The sequence below is a fragment of the Urocitellus parryii genome, chromosome 6, assembly GCF_045843805.1.
Source record: "Urocitellus parryii isolate mUroPar1 chromosome 6, mUroPar1.hap1, whole genome shotgun sequence".
Taxonomy (NCBI): domain Eukaryota; kingdom Metazoa; phylum Chordata; class Mammalia; order Rodentia; family Sciuridae; genus Urocitellus; species Urocitellus parryii.
Genome location: NC_135536.1, coordinates 89,965,417 through 89,983,056, shown reverse-complemented (window position 1 = coordinate 89,983,056; position 17,640 = coordinate 89,965,417). Strand labels below are relative to the sequence as shown.

The following is a 17,640-nucleotide window of genomic DNA, read 5'->3' as shown; positions in this document are numbered from 1 at the left end:
GACCCTCTCTGGAATATTCCCAAATGAGCAAGGACAGAGGGAAAAGTTCAGCCATTAGCTTTCTCAGGTTCTTTTACCTCAACCCACCCTTGCCCTTCAGGCTGGGACCCTTACCTAGCATAGAGCTCCTCCCAGGTGGACATCATACGTTCTTCAGGAACAAGTGTCTCCCCTGTTCCGCTCTGCAGCACCTGAAGCAGTGCATCTGCCTCCCCAAAGCCATGGTGCAGTTTTGCTTCTGTGAGTTCCAGGCTGAGTGACGGCTTCTGGGCTCCAACTTGTAGGGGAATCTGCTCCCTCTGGGACCACTCAGGATCCTGGCTCTGGTCATCAGGAGGTTGTGGGGGCTTCTGAATCTGCTCCCCAGGGCTGAGATCAGTGATGGCCCCCAGTTCCTTGCTTACACTCAATTCCCCAAAAGAGTCATTCTGAACCCCATCCCAGTTACTAAGTTTGTTATGTACCAGGAGGTCCCTCAGGCTGCAACGCTGGGGGGCAATGCATGCCTGGGAACTGGGGCATGGCATCCCCTCAGGTTGGCAAGCCTGAGGTTGGTCCACATTAGAACCTTGAAGGCTTGCAGTATCAGTCAACTCAGAGACAGGATGAGGGCTGAAGTGCTGGAGGCTTCTCCTTGAAGAGGCGAGGTTCAGAGTAGGCTGTGGCTCCACCGGAAGTATTGAATTCTCCCCTTCATTTTCTGGATTGCTCTGCCACGGACTTGGCCCCCTAGTGCTCAGCAAGCTATGCTCTGGGGAAGCCACCTCTTCAGGCACAAAGCTATTGGCCAGCCTCTGGCTCTTGTCCCATGGTGGTAGAGGTGGCAGTCTACTTTGGACCTCAGTGGTGGCCCTGGGCTGCAGCTGCTGAGGGGGCTTCCCTAAGAGGCTAACTTGGAGTCTGGGACTCTGCTGTGTGGTGCAAGGAGAGTTTGACTCAAGGAACAAGCTCTCATTACTCCTTCTTAAGGAACTTGTGCCTTCTCTACCCAGAGTCTCAACTCTCTGGGAGCCACCTAACTTATCAGCAGTTTGAGAATAATTATCCATTGGAGGTCTTGGAGCACCAAAGACAAGGTCTGGGCTGGAGTCCAGCTTCTGGTGGCTTTCAAGAGCATAATCAGAGGGAGCAGAAAGAATCAGAGCACCTGAGAGCAGACCTGACTCTTGTGTGCTAGCACTAAATGTGAGGATTGGAGAAGAGGCCCTGTCCACCATCAAGGCACTCCCAGGGCTCAGCTTCTCCTGGACCTCAGGTTCCTGGTTGGACCCCCCTGAAGTACTGGGGAAGAGGCCAGGGGTAAGACAGATGCTGCAGTTGGGGCTATTGACAACCATGCAAGAAGATTCCTCTGGCTGGGAACTGGGAGGCAAGGAAGCATTGGGAGATGCTGGTGGGCTTATAGAAGGCAGGTTGGACAGTACCTCCCTTTTGTGGGATAACGGTATTAGAGGGCTCTGCAGCCTATGGTGGGTGCTTTCCTCATGAAGATCTGGGGGTACTGCCATTTTCCATGATGTTTCCTCTGCCTCTGTACTCTGAAGTGTCTCTGGGATATTTTCCTTCTGTTGAGACATGGCTGAAATATCTGAGCCCAGAACTTGAAGGATCACACTGACTTCCTGAGATTTGGCTTCAGAGGTTTGGAGGTCCAGAGGGGATAAGGCCAGGTCAGTCTGGATTTCCTCATCCACAGTGGTCTGAGTAGTACCATCCATCATAAGGGCTTGTGGGGCCTCATCTGGTGTGTTTCTTCTGGTGCTCTGTTCTTTTTTGCCCACACTTGGCTGAGAGAGACTCCCAAGTAGCTCTGAGGTATTGTGCAGGAGTTGTGAGAGGTGGAGAGATAGGTTGTGCATGCTGGTCCAGGAGGTCAGGTCAGAGGCTGACCCTGTACTGGCATCAGGCTGAGCAGAGGAGATATTGGCACAGCTCCAGGGGAGCCTGCAGCCCAGAGTCTGTGTGCCTTGCTCAAAGGTATTCGTTCTGGTCAGTCCCACAGGACAGTCTGCCTCCGGTGGATACAGCAACACAATCTCATCAAGTAGACCTGCAGAACTTCCTTCAGCTGAAGGAAGGGTGTGCTCACTCCTCAGACAGCCTGCTTCATCAATGGTGCCCTTGAACTGGGTTTTCTTGTCAGAACCCAAAATGGGGGCTAGTCCTTCACGGCCTGTAAGAACGTGGGAGTCCCTCAAGGGAAACAAGGAACTGCATACTTCCCAGGCCTCATTTGAACCTTGGATATTATCAGTGCTGCTGTGTGTGCTTGACAAGTCCTGGGTTTTGGCAAAAGTACTGAGGTGAGAGTGGAAGGGGGAGCTCTGTTCTTCTAAGTCACTGTCCATGCTGGAGCACCTGGCCACATTTGATGGTATCAGGCCATGGGGTTTCTGGGTGCAGGAGACATCGACTGCACTACCAAAGACATATTGTTTCCAACCAATGTGTACAGGTTCCTCTGGACACCAGGGTAGAAGGCAGGGATTGATATCACTGGAACCAAAGTGCAACATTTCTTTGTCCATCTGAGAGTACCAATTCTCTGGCCTAATCTGGATACCCAATTTCTCTGGCTTCCCTTGTTGGGCCTGTTCCAAAGAACTAGACATCCAGCCGGTCATTAAATCAGGGGTTGGCATGCATGAGCGTGTGGAAGACGTTGGGTAGGGAGGGGTGGAAGGTTTCGGGGGTCTGTGATCAGCATGGCCATTGTCCAAGTTAGATGAAACTTTCTGACTACAAACCTCAGCCTTTGTAGACATTCTTGACACCTGATTTTCCAAGGAATAGGTCTTGAGATGTGGGTCCCACAATATATTAGGCCCTGATGCGTCTTCATCTATAGGGGACGGAGGCTCCACACTCAAGTTCAGCTCCTGAAGAGATCGAGATGAGCTGACCACAGAGAACTGGGGTCTGGGATAGGACTTGGAGTGTTTGGGGCCAGAGAAAACTGCAATTACAGGAAGTGAGCACTTACGGTGGGGAGCTAGTTGCTCCTTATCAAAGCAGTGCTGGCTAGGCCTCTGGGCAGCAGACTGTGGAACTTTACTTTGCTCCAGAGGAGCAAAAGCTAGGTCTTCAAAGGCTGATAAGGAAGTCTGGGATTCAGGAGTCTTGGGGACAGACATCTCCTCTCTTCTAGCACTGCTAGTGTGACAGCTGTCCAAATCACCTTCATTAGAGGGTGGGGAATTCCTGACCTGGATAGGGTCTTCACTACCTCCTAAAGCCTGATCTTTCTGCTGCTCTTCCTCCTCCCAAAGACTGTCAATCTGAGGATAGCAGATAGGTTTTAACCTTGTTACAAGTTTGGCAGGAGGATTCGAGCAGTTGTGATCCCTGGACTCGGCGGAAGACTGTAGCTTTTCTGAAAGGCATCTGATGGTTTTTCTTAAACATTTGAGTTGTGGCTCTACAACCACCAGCTCACTTTCAACTGAGCTCTCATTTAAATTTAGGGTGTGTGGTCTGTGAGTTGTTGCAAGTGTTTCTGGCTTCATTTGAGATGCCTGCACATTGTGGCCACATACAGAGCTATCTTTCAGATTCCTCAGTGGCTCAGAGTACATGGCTGCTGGGAAAGAGACAACCTCAACTTCTGGGCTAGCTTTCTCAGCAAGCTTTTCTTCTTGATTCCCTATGGACCTTGAACTTCCTTCAGCAGCTGAGTGGATGAGGGAACTTGTCCTTATATCAGGGGTAGAAAGGGAGCTGGAACTTTGAGCTAAAGATAGAACAGATGTTCTAGTAGAGGGCTCAAAACTGGGGCTGTCTATTGGCCCAAGTTCCATATGAAAGCCTTTGGGCTCAAGGCCATGTGCCAAGAGCACATGGGATTCTTTAGAAGAACTCTCTCCTATCTGATGCATTTCACAGACCCTAGAAGCTACTATGAAGGGTGGGTGGATAGGATGTAGGGCAGCCTTGGGAATTCCTTTCTCCAGGTCACCATCTCTATAAACCAATGAAATGGAACAATGGGAGGGAGAGGCATGAGTAGCAATGGGTTGCGAATTGCAGAGTTGTTGGCAAGGAACAGTTCTGCTCTCTTCTTCTTCTCTAGATGAACTGAGAGTCCTGCTGTTTTCAGTGCTCCCTGAGAAGACAAGGGGATCTCTGGTTTCCTCTGGGCATCTGCAAGGTCTTTGATCTTGCAATGGGGTTGACCTGGGATTTATGCTGCCAAACCTACAGGTTTCGGCCAGCCCAGACCCAACATTCCCCTTCCACTTCTCAGGCTGCTGTGTGGGAGCTTCCAGTTCAATGCTTCTCAGGCCTCCAGGCAGAACAGCATGTAGTTTTGGACTTGCTTTCCCTTCTTCTGAGCCATTGGAAACCTCGGGGCATTGGACATAGTCTTGCTTAGGCCCTAAGCAGCTTAAAGAATTCTGAACATTACAGATCACAGACTGACTTTCAAAATGAGCTGCTTTTTTTCCCTGTGCACTCACAGAGAAGTTATCCAAGCCTCCTTCATATGTGGTGCCTTGAGTTTTAAGTTCCTGCTCTGGGCTGCTGTCCTGAATGCCAGAAGACAAGTCCTCTGCAGTCTCCCCTGCAGCTGACTGACTTTGTTCATGCAGAATCAACCCAGGATCATCACAAGGGGCCTGAGAAGAAAAGACAGACACTGCTTTTTCTGATCCCACTCTTCTGTCTCTCTCTACAGCTGGTGAAAAAAGCCCACTGCAGGCCAAAGGATCAGCATAGGAAGGTGTTCTGGATGCTTCTTTCTTTTTCTCTGTGATTTCAGGAGAACCAGGGTGACATATAAACTGTTCACTTGCTCCAAGGACATGTCTCAGTTCTCTAGTACAATGCCCTTTGTCCAAAGCAGGGGCAACATGAGAGGAAGCCTGTGAAGGATGCTGTGGCCCTCTGTTAGTTTCAGTGTTGGGCAGAGATGGAAAGCTGTTTTCACAGAGGGGTATGGCTTGGGATTTCCCTTCATCAGTCAACAGATGTCTTGGTGTAGCAGACAGAGATGCTACATGCAATGCCTGTGCTTCACCCTCATTCCTGATCCCATCCGACACTAACTGGTCCATTTGCTTACACTGCCTGCCAGTGGCCCCTGAAGAACATTCAGGTTCTAGTGAAGTTTCATAGCAAGGAAGGACTGTCCCCCCAGCCACAAAGTCATTAAGTTGCTTTCTCTGGGCCTTTGCCTGCCTGACCTCCTCCAAGATAGCCAGGCACATGGATATAGGGACAGAATGCTCTGACTGCCTGGGCTCTGGATCAGCCACCCTAGGCAGGGAAACAGGTGCTAAACAAGCCCCACTAGTAGGGAAGCCTGGGTCCTCAGACTCCTTCTCTGCCTTTTGCCTTGCCCCTTTGCCTTGGTCACTGTTCTCTTCTAAGGAGAAGCTGACCCTCTTTTCAAACTGCCTAGAGATACTGTTCAAGGAACTGGCTCGTATTTCTTTTTGGATAGCTGCCTCAACTTCAGAACCAAAACCTTCCTGAGTACTCAATCCCATCAAAGTGATTCTGAGTTCCCCTTGTTGGTGTTGGGGGCTGGTGCTTGCTGTTATTCTGTCCTCTGTCCCTGGGGGAGTGTTCTCTGGTGCACTAGACTGACCATGAGATCCCATGGCTCTATGTATCACAGATCCACACCAAGCAGAGTGTTCCATGGCAGAGCCCCCTCTATCATTTCCCTGAGGGCTGTGGCTTCTGGTCTCTCCACTCTGGTTCTGATAATCAATTTCAGTTATTAAGGGACTGTTATGAATTTTCAATACTGTAGGATTCAGCACATACTCAAATGAAGAGATGCCTTCTTCAGTAACAAAGGAATGAATATAACTTCTTGGCAGTCTTGGAGAATGCAAGGGCAAGGTATTGCTCAGATCTTGGTGAGAAGGAGCTGTAGAGAAATCTGTTTGGCTCAGTAATGGGAAGATAGTCTCCTGGTTGAAAAATGTGCCCATAGGGTGCTGGCTTGAACTAGGATGTTTCTGAGTTGATAACACCATATTATTTTCATCTTGTAGGCTCCCTTCCTTTTGCATGGCCATTTCTTCAATTTTACCTTGAGCTTTTGGTCTGTCTGGCTTGGAACTACTTTGGTGTCTGGCAATTTGGCTTTCCAAAAACCCTTTCATAGTCTCCAGTTCTTCAAGATTTCCTAAGTTCCAAGGTTGCTCTTTGGGGTTTGCTGATGCATCTACCAGCTCATCACCCTTTTCAAACCTGTCTGGCCTGGGCTGCAAGGACAGCACTCTAGTCAATGTTTTCATTCTCCTTGGGTGAAGAGAAGTATTGGTAGACTCTCTGTGAGTTGAGTCTTTTCCTAAAGAATCACATGTATTCCTAGCAGGTCTGTCTAATCCAGCTAGGTAGGTGTGCTCTCTTACAGACTGACTCTCTTTTACACATTCCCTTGAACTCAAGGGACTCAGGGTGATTCTCTGTGCCTGAGGATCATCCACAGTAGGACTATTTACCTCCATTTCCCTAGTTTCACTATCATTAAAAATAATTCCATCTGCCTGTCTTGGAGAAGATGGCTGATCTTTGAAGGACAAATTGTTTCCAGAGCTGCCTGGCCTCAGAACATGGTCATCACTCTCCTGGTCTCTTTGGTCCTGGAACACAAACTCCTTACTGATACCTGGTGTGGAGGAAGCATGAAGCTGCTTGGATTCAATTTCTAAGATGTCATTTTCTAGCTGCATCACACTTCTAATTAGCCTAGCCATTTCATCAGCATTACTAATTCTTTCATTTTTTTTCTTTCCCAAAGGTTCTTCTTTGTAGTTTGATATTTCTTGTGACTCTCCTGGGCCCTTGCATTCACTGGGCTTTCTTTCTTGAGCATATGTAACTGATTGAAATCTTTCATAGGTAGACTCTATCCCTGGAAGCTTAAACTCTTCTGGGATGTTTTTGGGGTGAAAAGCTTTTCCAAGAAGCCCAATTTCATTCTTCCCTTCCCACTTATGGGTTAGGCTCTCATCCTGGGCCATGAGGATATGGCTGCTTACTCTATGATGCACTGATCTGAACTTTGAAGAAACAGTAGTTTCCCCTACCACATCCTTTTCAAGGTCTACACTGGTTGTTTTACAGATGAAATCAGACCTGGCTCCAGAAGGAATCTGTCTGTTTATATCACAGACCTGAATCTGCTGCAGGACTGCATTCTGATTCTGCTCGTCTTCCCCACCTGTTTCAGATCCACCAACAAAAAAGAAAGGTTTTCCAGACACAGAACTACCTGAAGAAACACTGCAATGAGACTGCACAGTGGCCTTTTTTCCCTCCTTCAGAGCTGGAAGATTGTGCTTTTTACTTAAAATTCCAATTTGATTTTTAGATTCATATACTTTTGTGCTGGTAGAAGGGAGAAAATGTCTGTTCTGAGTAACAAAAACATAAACTGAATTATGACTTTCTTCTTTAATATTTCCAGCACATTTCCCTAACTCTCCAATAGCTTCCCTAGTTTTCAGATCAACTGGCATCTCTGCTGTGACCTGCTGAGATGCGGCGACCTTGGAATTTTGAAATATCACTGGTAAATCATTCTTCAAACAAGCTTCCTGAAGGTCTTGGTGGTTGTAACCAAAGCCCCAGGCTTCCCTGGGGGGTGGCGAAGGCACGTGTACTTCTCTGTAAGCTGGAATCTCTAAGGCAGTTTCTGTCAGGGCATCCCTGCTTTTGGTTATGTAGAATGTTTCCAAGGGAGGTGGCTGCAGGGAAGATGGGAAAGGATTCCAGGGAGCTGAGTGGAGGTACAGCTCTGGACCTGATGGAAAGGCAAAGGAAACATTTGTATATCTTTCAACTACTTCCTTAGAGCTCTTTTGGCAATCTACTTTCTCTTTCTGTAGGTGGTGGTGGCTGTTTTGACTTAATTGCTCTGGATGAACTGTACTATTGTTTCTGAGAGGAGCCTGGCCTTGGGGCCAATGGTCTGTTTTGGTGGATACAGTGATGTTATTGTGATAAGCATTATTCTGGAGGAAATACTCTTCAGAGGAAGTTATCAGTCCAGGTTTTCTACTGTTAAAGCTCTCTTTCAAGTTATTCTGTTTAATTTCACATGTTTTTTTCATAGAATTTTGTATCTTTTTCTCTGATCCGGAAGCCAATGATTCTAAGTCTGCTGAATAAGCTCCATTACAACTCACTTCTTTCTCACTAGTGCTAAGGAAATCTGAAGCAATTTCTAATTTGGCTCTCAAACTGTCCTGGTTTTTTTCTGCTCTCAAATGCTTGATTTTGGATAGATGGATTGGAAAGTTGTTGAAATCTGAACTGGTGGATAACCCAGAACCAACTGACAATCGAGTATCTTTTCCTTTTCCAGAAGCTTCAGCCAGGGAACTAGAGTCTTCCTCAGGGCAGGGGAAAGCTAGCCTGGGCTTTCCTACAGCCTCCAAAACAGGATGAGAGAGTTCAAGAAGGTACTTCTGCTGAAGTGCAGCCCAGTCCCCTTCATGGGTACTGCCTACATAAATGAACGAGGCGGCAGAGGGAGCCAGCACAGTTGGCACACTAGAATCATGGGAAACTTCAGAGCTGCCATGTTGCGTTGTATCAGTAATACTTATGCCCTGAAAGCTGCCATCAGCTGCTGGCTGGAGAAAACTTTGAGCTTCCCAAAGTGACAACTTGGATGTATCAGAAGTAGAGGTTGGGTACACAACTCTTGCATTGCAAGGCAGCTCAGTACTGCCTTGGGGAAATTTTGAGCTACATTGGAGGACTGTTTCTGTACCTAATGGCTTTAGTTTTCCAATATTCAGCCAGTATCCAGGCCTTTCCTCACCACAGGGCTGAACTTCCTGGACATCAGGACTTGGACATAAAGAACTGGGATTGATTTTAGAGTCACAGGAAAACCAGGAATCCATGGACACCAGAGGGCTCCCTCTTGACACCTGTATGCCTTGGAGAGAGTCAGTTGGTTCAGAGTAGCTTACCTCCACATGTGACTCAGGCTGCTTGCAATGGAGCTGGAGCTCAGGATTGAGGTAAAATGAACTGTTCATTGGCAGGATGGCATTCAGCATAGCTCCTGTTCTGTGGTAGGTGGACCCATGTCTGCATGTTACCTCTTGGTCTACTATAGGCAGAATGGGATTCTGCAGGTGCCAGAACGTCTCTGTGGGCATCTCATCAGATGAATCAAGAAAAGTTACTCCTTGTTGACCTTCCCCCAGTTCTTTCTCAGCATTAATCAGACTATCCAAGGAAAAGCTCCTATGAGCAAGTAGACCACAGTCTGAGGATGTGGTGAAGTCCTGTACGGAGGATCCAGCTCTGTTCCTTGGGTGGACATGGTTGTTGGTGGGAAGACTAGACTGGGGACTTTCTTTGGGGCTTTGGTACCCTTTCTCAGTCAATGAGTCCTCAGATATTTGGCTGTTGTCACTTTCGGAGTTCTCTGGCTCTGGGTGATCCCATTTTCCTCGAGGGTCCTCTGGTTTCAGTAGCTTCAACAATGAAGATTTGGCATAGACAAAGGAGAGAGAATCTACTGAGTAATTGCTATCTGTGTCAGATAAATCATTTTCTTTTTCTCTGGCACAATCTACTATTGGGCTGGAATCTGTAAGTGAAGTCATGTTGCCTGGATCGTCTACACTGCATTGTTTCTTTAAAGAACTGCTATTAGACAAATGAGAAGACTTTTTGGCAATGTCTCTGATCCTAGCTGCTGGCACTCTCTGATGTTGTTGTAATGCCCTGTTTGGAGGTGGTTTGGATTCTGCCTGAAAAGTCTTGGCTATTTTTCCAAGCCTAGCTGCCTCCCTGAGTCCATGGGGATAGGAGAAACTGCAACTGGTTCCCTTAGCAGCCTCATGGATCCCAAGGTTCTCTTCTTTTTGCCACCCAGCTTGTGTACTGCTGCTAGAGTCCACTAGTCCCTTAGCCTTTCTGGTTTGGGAGGTAGCGGTGAGGATCTTTGGTCCTTCCCTTGGCTTTAGCTTGTTAGTTGACTGGCACAGACTTGTTAAGCCCCGAGATACCATCCAATAGGGCCATTTACCCACTCTCTTCGTTTCCTGAATATCAACAGACTCACTGCTCACAGTGAGGCAGGTGTGTGGTGTTGAGGCTCCCTTCCTGGTCAAGGCTCCTCTAGCTGTATACAGCTGTGCCTGGCCTGGGGAATGGAGGCCATTTTTGCAGAGACACCTTGTATTTGGAGGGTAAGCAGCGGTCTGGGGAAAATGATATTCTGATGGATTTTTCTCTGATATGTGATGAGTTGGGTCAGGCATAGGTGGTAACATAGTAGAGAGGTCCCAATTCAGAAAAACCCTGTGAAGACAAGGAAAGTCATCTCAGAAAAAGCTAGAGGTTCTCTACATCCTATTGACAGAAGGAATATGAAGTTCCACTTAGTTTGCTCTGAAAGTGTTAAAAATCAGATCCAATGTCACTGTGTCTTACAATCAGAGACATTCAGGGTCAGAGAAAAACACAACAGATACAAAAGAAAACTGTGGACTATAGTCCTGGCTCTCCCAGATGTACCATACTCTTACTCTGTTTCTCTTATAACAAAAATTAAACTGACTCTAAGCATGCCTTTAGGCAAGGTGAAGAAAAATGAACAATAAAATGAATAGAATCAAATGGATAAATCTATAAAGTGGTACATTCTACAGAACCAACACACATTCTTTAACCAATCAATGATGTGAGGAAATAAAAACAAAAATAGTAAATAAAAGAAACTTTTATATATATCACATGTAGTATTAAATCCTATTTGGATCTTGATTTGAAAAAACAAGTACAAATAGATATTTTTGAGGCAACTTGAGAAATTTAAATGTGGCCTAGGTTAAAGATTTTATCAGGTAATTAATCTTAATTTTGGAAGGTGTGATAATGACAGTGTTATAAGAATACTCCATTATTTTAGAAGTGTATACTAAAGGATGTAGTGTTGAAGTGACATAATGTCTAAGAGTTGCTTTAGAATACTTCAAAAATCAGGAATGTGGGGAGATAAATCAACTGTGAGGAATCTTGATAACTGCTGGATGTGAGTAATATACAAACTATTTTCTCAACTTTATATATGTGTGAAAATTTTCAATGGTGAAAAGTTGAGAGAAAAAAGTCTACTTCTTACTCTGAGGATCAGAGAAGTGAGTTAATATAACAGACTTAATTGTGAGCCTCCTACGGGCAAGGTCCTGTGCTAGACCTTGAGGATATAAAGAGGAATAAGATACAGGCCCTGCTTAGAGGAGTCTGAGAGATAACTCATCCTTCTGCTTTATGGCATATAGGTAGTGAAGGAGAAGATAAACAAGGAAGATCCCAGTAAGAACCCATGAGGTGGGGCTGGGTTTGTGGCTCAGGGGTAGAACACTTGCCTAGCATGGGTTCGAAAGGACTTGATTCTCAGCACCACATATAAATTAATTAATTGATTAATTAAAAGATCCATCAACAACTAAAAAAAAAGAACCTATGAGGGAGCCAGGTTCGGTGGCACAAGTAATCCCAGAGGCTCAGGAGGCTGAGCAGAAGGATTGTGAGTTCAAAGCCAGTCTCAGCAAAAGCAAAGCAAGGTGCTAAGTGAGTGTTAACTCAGTGAGATGGTGTCTATAAATAAAATACAAAATAGGGTTGGGTAGGTGGCTCAGTGGTCGAATGCCCCTGAATTCAATCCCCGGTATGCCCCCCCCCCCCCAAAAAAAAAAAAAGAACCTATGAGGTGCTGAAGTTAGGGTTGTAGCTCAGTGGTAGAGCACTTGGCTAGCATGTGTGAGGCACTGGGTTCAATTCTCAGCATCACATATAAATAAAATAAAGGTCAACTGACAACTAAAAAAATATTTTAAAAAAGAACCTCTAAGTCAGAAAGAGCTCACCAGGGAGTCAGGAAGCTCCCTCATGTGTATGGTGGTAGTTTTTTTGTTTTGTTTTGTTTGACATAATGGGGATTGAACCTAGAGGTGTGCTACCATTGAACTACATCCCTAGTCTTTTACTTTATTTAGAGACAGAGTCATGCTAAGTTGCCTTAGTCTCCTGAGTAGCTGAAATTTCAGGCATGTGCCACTGTCTGACTTAGGGAGCTCTCTTGATGTGACAGGTCAAGGGGGTAAGGGAGAGGGAGGCAGCATGTGGAAATAAAGAAGTCTGGTTGGAGGCAGGATGAGACTAAGGTGGTAGAAGGACATACAAGAAGTATGCATGGATAGTCAGGGTCTGAAGAGCAGATGAAAAATGAGTAATCTCCTTACCCAGAAGATAACAGTAGTAAATAATGGTACTCTGAGAGGGAGAGAGTAGGTAGAAACTTGACTCTCAAAAGATACAGAGAAAGAAGAGAAGCCAGAAGAGGAAAAAGTGATGAGGAAGAGAGGAATAAACAGATTTTTTTCCCATTTAATGACTGAGGAAACTGAGGCACTGGGGAATAAAGAACACTGCCTAGCTAAGGGCTTCCAGATGACAACCATTGGCTTGTACCTGTGCAGGTGGGGCAAGTGCTGGCTGTAGAGCCTTTGGAGGCTCAAAGAACTGCAACTTGTCCATTTGCTTCTATGTTGAGGCCCTGGGACAGTGGCATTAGAGTTGGGGGCCAAGCATGGGGACTTGTGTCTGCTGTCATCCTGGAACCAGCACAATGCCCTGAACTGCTCCAGTCTCTTCTGGGACTCCAGCAGCCTCTGCTTCCTGATGCTTCTGTCTAGCTGGAATAAGACCTTTTTACGCCAGATGTTCCCTTCTGCTGCCCGAAGAGCGTGTCTCCGCAGGAGCTGCAGCTGCACCAGTCTCTTCTGTTTGGGGACCAGTGGGGATGGTGGAGTATCAGGATGTGTCTGAAGCCAAGCATTAGGTGCCAAAGAGGCCTCAAATGCTTTCCCTGTGCCACAGTCTTCTTGTTGCTGCTGTTCCTGTAAGCTGTACAGCCAGGATTCTTCTCTGAGCAGCCACTGCTGGTCTGGGAACCAAAAACAGCAGAAAGAAAGTCAGCGCATCGCTCCCTGCCTATGGCTGCCTGGGCTCAGATATATCCAACCAGGTTGGACCTGTGTAAAGTAAAAGTTCTGGTTAGAGTTACGTGGCAGAGCAAGGGCTACAGAGCCTCCTTACCACAGGGGAGGGAAACAAAGACCCCTAGGCCTTAGTACAGTAGTGGGCACACATTAGGGCAGGCAGAAAAGTTTGGACAAGTGTGTCAATAAAAAAGAATGAGTAGGAGGCCTGTCATTCTGAGGAGCCATAAAGAAGTTAGCTTCCTTCTTGTTTTCAGCCCCCATGGAAGAGCCTCTAGTCTCTCAAAGCAGGGAGAAAATACCTAATACCAAAGAGTCCATCAAATCACCAAGAAAACAGAGACTGCAAAGAGCTATGGAAACATAACAATGGAAGAACTAGGTAAGGCAGAAACCTGAAATGGTGGGTACTTACTGTCTTTAGTTTCCTGGCTGATGTATGCCTGGTTCAATGCTAGTTCCCTTTCAGCTGTAATCCGTCCTGCTAGGATTCGTTGCCTCAAAGCCTCCACACAGCACTGCTGTTGCTGAATCTGGGCTCTGTGGGATCTCTCTCCATCCCTCAGTGGCTGGTGATCCTCATCATACTGCTCTTCCAGTACTCTCCTGTGAAAAAAAGGGGTTCGGGTTACCCAAACAAAACAAGCTCAGGATAAAATGGTGGCAGTCTAAGTCGCTCTGAGAGAGCCTCTGAATTCAACAGGGTAGAGAGGGCTTTAGATTTCTGGTGGCTTGGGACAAACAGGCATGGTGTCACAGGCAGCTCATGATGTCACAGTGCAGGAGGAAGAACAGTCATTAGACTAGCATATTCTTAGAGTTGTGGGTTTAACAGAAACATATTCATTTTGGTTAAGGAAATCCTAAGGAAAGTAAACAGATTTTTTTTTTAAGACAAAAAAATTCTAGCTATATGGAGAAGCTCTGTCCTAAAAAAAAAAAAAAAAAAAAAAAAGAAAGAAAAAAAGAAAAGAAAAATACACTAGGAGGGAATATCCAGGGATTACTACTATACTTCCATACCTGGAAACAGAACCCCACTGTGATCCGGTAATAAGTAGCCACTGATGCAGACATAAGATAATTTATAGGCAGCTATATCTCTGGGTGTGACAGGAGACCCAGAGGACAGCTGGTCTCCAGTAAGGGAAGTTCTTAGTAAAGAAACCCTAAAATAGGGTGTGAATTTTAGACTGTACCATACCTCTCAGTATGGTACATACTAACGTATTTACTGGTGAAACATGTTATAGATTTGTTTAGCTCCAAGTGAGGGAAAGTGAGTGTGGATATTAATAAAATAAGATTAGCCATGAGTGGATACTTTGTGTTAAAATTTACCATAATAAACAATTTTCAAAGAATATTTTATTAGAGTCATGCTTTATTCTGCCCCAGGTTCCTGCATGATCACTCTGAGAGAACTAGAGAATGGGAGAAAAATCTTTGCCATCTGCACCTCAAATAGAGCATTATTATCCAGGATATATAAACAACTGAAAAAACTTCACACACACACACACACACACACACACACACACAAAATAATAACCTAATCAATAATGGGCAAAGAAACTGAACAGACATTTCATAGAAGAAGAAATATAAATGGTCAACAAATATATGGAAAAATGTTCAACATCACCAGCAATGAGAGAAATGCAAATTGAAACTACACTGAGATTTCACCTCACTCCAGTCAAATGGCAAATATGAAGAATACAAGTAACAATAAATGTTGGCAAGGATGTGGGAGAAACGGTACACTCATATATTGCTGGTGAGACTGCAAATTGATGCAAGCACTCTGGAAAGCAATGCGGAGATTCCTCAGAAAACTTGGCATAGAACCACCATTTGACCCAGCTATCCCACGCCTCAGCACATACACAAAAAACTTAAAAATCAGCATACTACAGTGATGCAGCCATATCCCCAATGTTTTTTTTTTTTCCTATCCATCAAAGTTTTATTGGATAAGGAAATTTTTTATTTATTTATTTATTTTAGTTTGAATATCCATATATATTTTTACATATATATATTCCTATGTGTTTATATACATTCTATACATATGAATATAATATAATGGCAACTAAATTCCTGATCATACATTTTCATATATATTCAGTTACATAATCATAAATTATAACTAATACAAATTATAAACAACCATATCAAGAGAAAAATAGCTATATACAAATTTATATCACATCAATGTTTATAGCAGCTCAATTCACAATAGCTAAAATATAGAACCAATCTAGGTGCCCTTCAACAGATGAATGGATAAAGAAAATGTGAAAAAGAATGCACGAGTGTAGCAGAAATCTCCCAGTTTTTGAAGCTAACTTCTATTAAAGATCATCAGTGGCATATCCAGGCATGCTGTGCTCTTACTGGCGAGGGATTATGCCAAGGACTTGAATGGACGATGTCACAACTTAAGATTAGATGATCTCTACTGACCTCTTCTCATAGACTTTATATGAACAAAGTGCTGAAGCTTTACCTGAAAGCTGCAAAAATTAATGGTTTAGATATATTTATAATAAATTGATTTCAATTTTTTTTATATAAGAAGAAAAAATAAGACCACTTAATTTGAAAACAAGATGAAGTCTCTACTTCCAGTTTGCTTTCTCATTAGTTCCTTACAAAGTACTTTATTAAAGCTGTGATTGACATTTTTCTTAAATCCTCTCAGGACAATGTATAGCCTGTGGTAAGTACAAAGGGAGAGGAAGATGTTTTGAACTTTAAGAGATTTATTATCAGTATACCCCTCCCCAACTGAAGGTTGTTCTCTTTTTGTTCCATTAAGTCAAAATACAAATCAGCACAGATACTGTTTCCAATATTTTAAATGTCATGTTAGTTATGAAAAAAAGTATTTTACTTAAAAAAAAAAAGAAAATGTGATATATATATATATATATATACACACACACACATACGCAAATGGATTCTTTTAAAAATACTTTTTATTTGTAGATAGACACAAAACCTTTATTTTATTTATTTATTTTTATATGGTACTGAGGATCAAACCCAGGGCCTCACATGTGCAAAGCCAGTGCTCTACCACTGACCTACAACTCCAGTCCTATACATGGAATATTACTTAGCCATAAAGAATAAAACTATGGCATTTGCTGGTAAGCGGACAGAACTGGAAACAATCATGCTAAGTGAAATGAGCCAAACCCCAAAAACCAAAGGCTAAATGGTTTCTCTGATATGTGGATGCTAACACACAGAAAAGAGAGGTGAGAAAGAATAGAAGTTCACTGTATTAGACAAAGGGAAAGAAGGTAAGGGAGAGGGTGGGAGAGAATAGGAAACACAGTAGAAAGAATTGGACATAACTTTACTATGTTCATATATGAATAAATGACCAATGTAACTCCACATCATGTACAACCACAAGAATGGGAAGTTATTCTCCATGTATGTATAATGTATATAACTTCATTCTACTGTCATGTATAACTAAAAAGAACAAATTTTTTAAAAAAATAAAATTTCTGGGCTGGAGTTGTGGCTCAGTGGTAGAGCACTTGCCTAGCACATGTGAGGCACAGAGTTCAATCCTTAGCACCACATAAAAAATAAGTAAATAAAGTTTAAAACAAAATAAAATTTCTCTGAAAGACAGCTTCCAAGTACTGCTACCTTTGCCTGGGTCATGCATCTTCTTCTTTTATATGAGGACTTCAAATGCTTTCTGAGGGTATCTCCACCTCATTCAGGATTCTACAGGAGCTAAGCGCATGAAGCTGGAAGCACTGGTGGGTGCCTAGAGTTCCAGCTACTCAGGAGACTGAGCAGGAGGCTCACTTGAAACTAGGAGTTCAAGATCAGCCTCAGCAACACAGCAAGACTCCTATCTCAGTCAACTAACTAATTAACTAAGAAATAAATAAATAAAAATAAAGAAGCCAAGTGCTTGGGTGCTCCAGGATGGGGATAGCAAGGGAGTTGTTAGGAAGAGTCAGATTCTTCCAGAAGCTAACAAAAAGCAAGAATTAGGTCTCCTTTACTCAGTTCTCAGCCCTCACTATACTCCCAAGTTGTCGTGTCAAAGGTTTGGAGAAGTTTATTTACTGGTTTGATACTGGAACCAGGTGTCAAGTAGTATGAGCATGATATTCTAAGGGATTCATCCTTTTTGCTATAGTTTGGATCTTGAATGTCCCTGCAAAGGTCCCCTTATTGAAAGCGTGGTCTACAACCCATCGTACCATTGGGAGGTAGTAGAACCTTCAAGAGGTGGGGCCAACTGCAAGAAAGTTAGATCATTGGAGGCATGCTCTTGAAGGGTGATATTAGGACTCTGGCTTCTCTCTCTCTTTTTTTTCTCTCTCTTTGCTTTTTGGCCACTATGACATAAAGGCTTCTTCCATCACATGATCCTACCATGTTATACTATGCTGCCACAAGTCTAAAAGCAACAGGACCAACCATGGACTGAAACTTCTAAAACTATTACCCAAACAAATCATTTTTTGTTGTTGTTATTGATACTGGGGATTGAACCGAGGGGCACTTTACCACTGAGCTACATTCCTCAGTTCTTTTTATTTTGAAGTAGGGTCTTGCTAAGTTGCTTATCACCTAACTAAGTTGCTGAGGCTGGTCTTGAACT

The 17,640-nt window shown here is 44.1% G+C and overlaps 1 protein-coding gene across 2 annotated transcripts in view; it reads right to left on the bottom strand.

Moving 5' to 3' along the window:
- Positions 1 to 17,640, bottom strand: part of Stard9 (StAR related lipid transfer domain containing 9) — a 132,247-nt gene that overhangs the window by 15,848 nt on the left and 98,759 nt on the right. Inside the window, exons 21-24 of one of the 2 annotated variants that reach the window (XM_077800225.1) lie at positions 13,408 to 13,598; positions 12,463 to 12,937; positions 2,220 to 10,287; positions 115 to 2,084 (exon numbers count right to left, since the gene is read on the bottom strand). In XM_077800225.1, coding sequence (XP_077656351.1) covers positions 115 to 2,084; positions 2,220 to 10,287; positions 12,463 to 12,937; positions 13,408 to 13,598 — 10,704 coding nt within the window. Of the gene's footprint in view, positions 1 to 114; positions 10,288 to 12,462; positions 12,938 to 13,407; positions 13,599 to 17,640 lie in introns of both variants that reach the window. The other variant, XM_026392655.2, reaches the window with a different exon arrangement.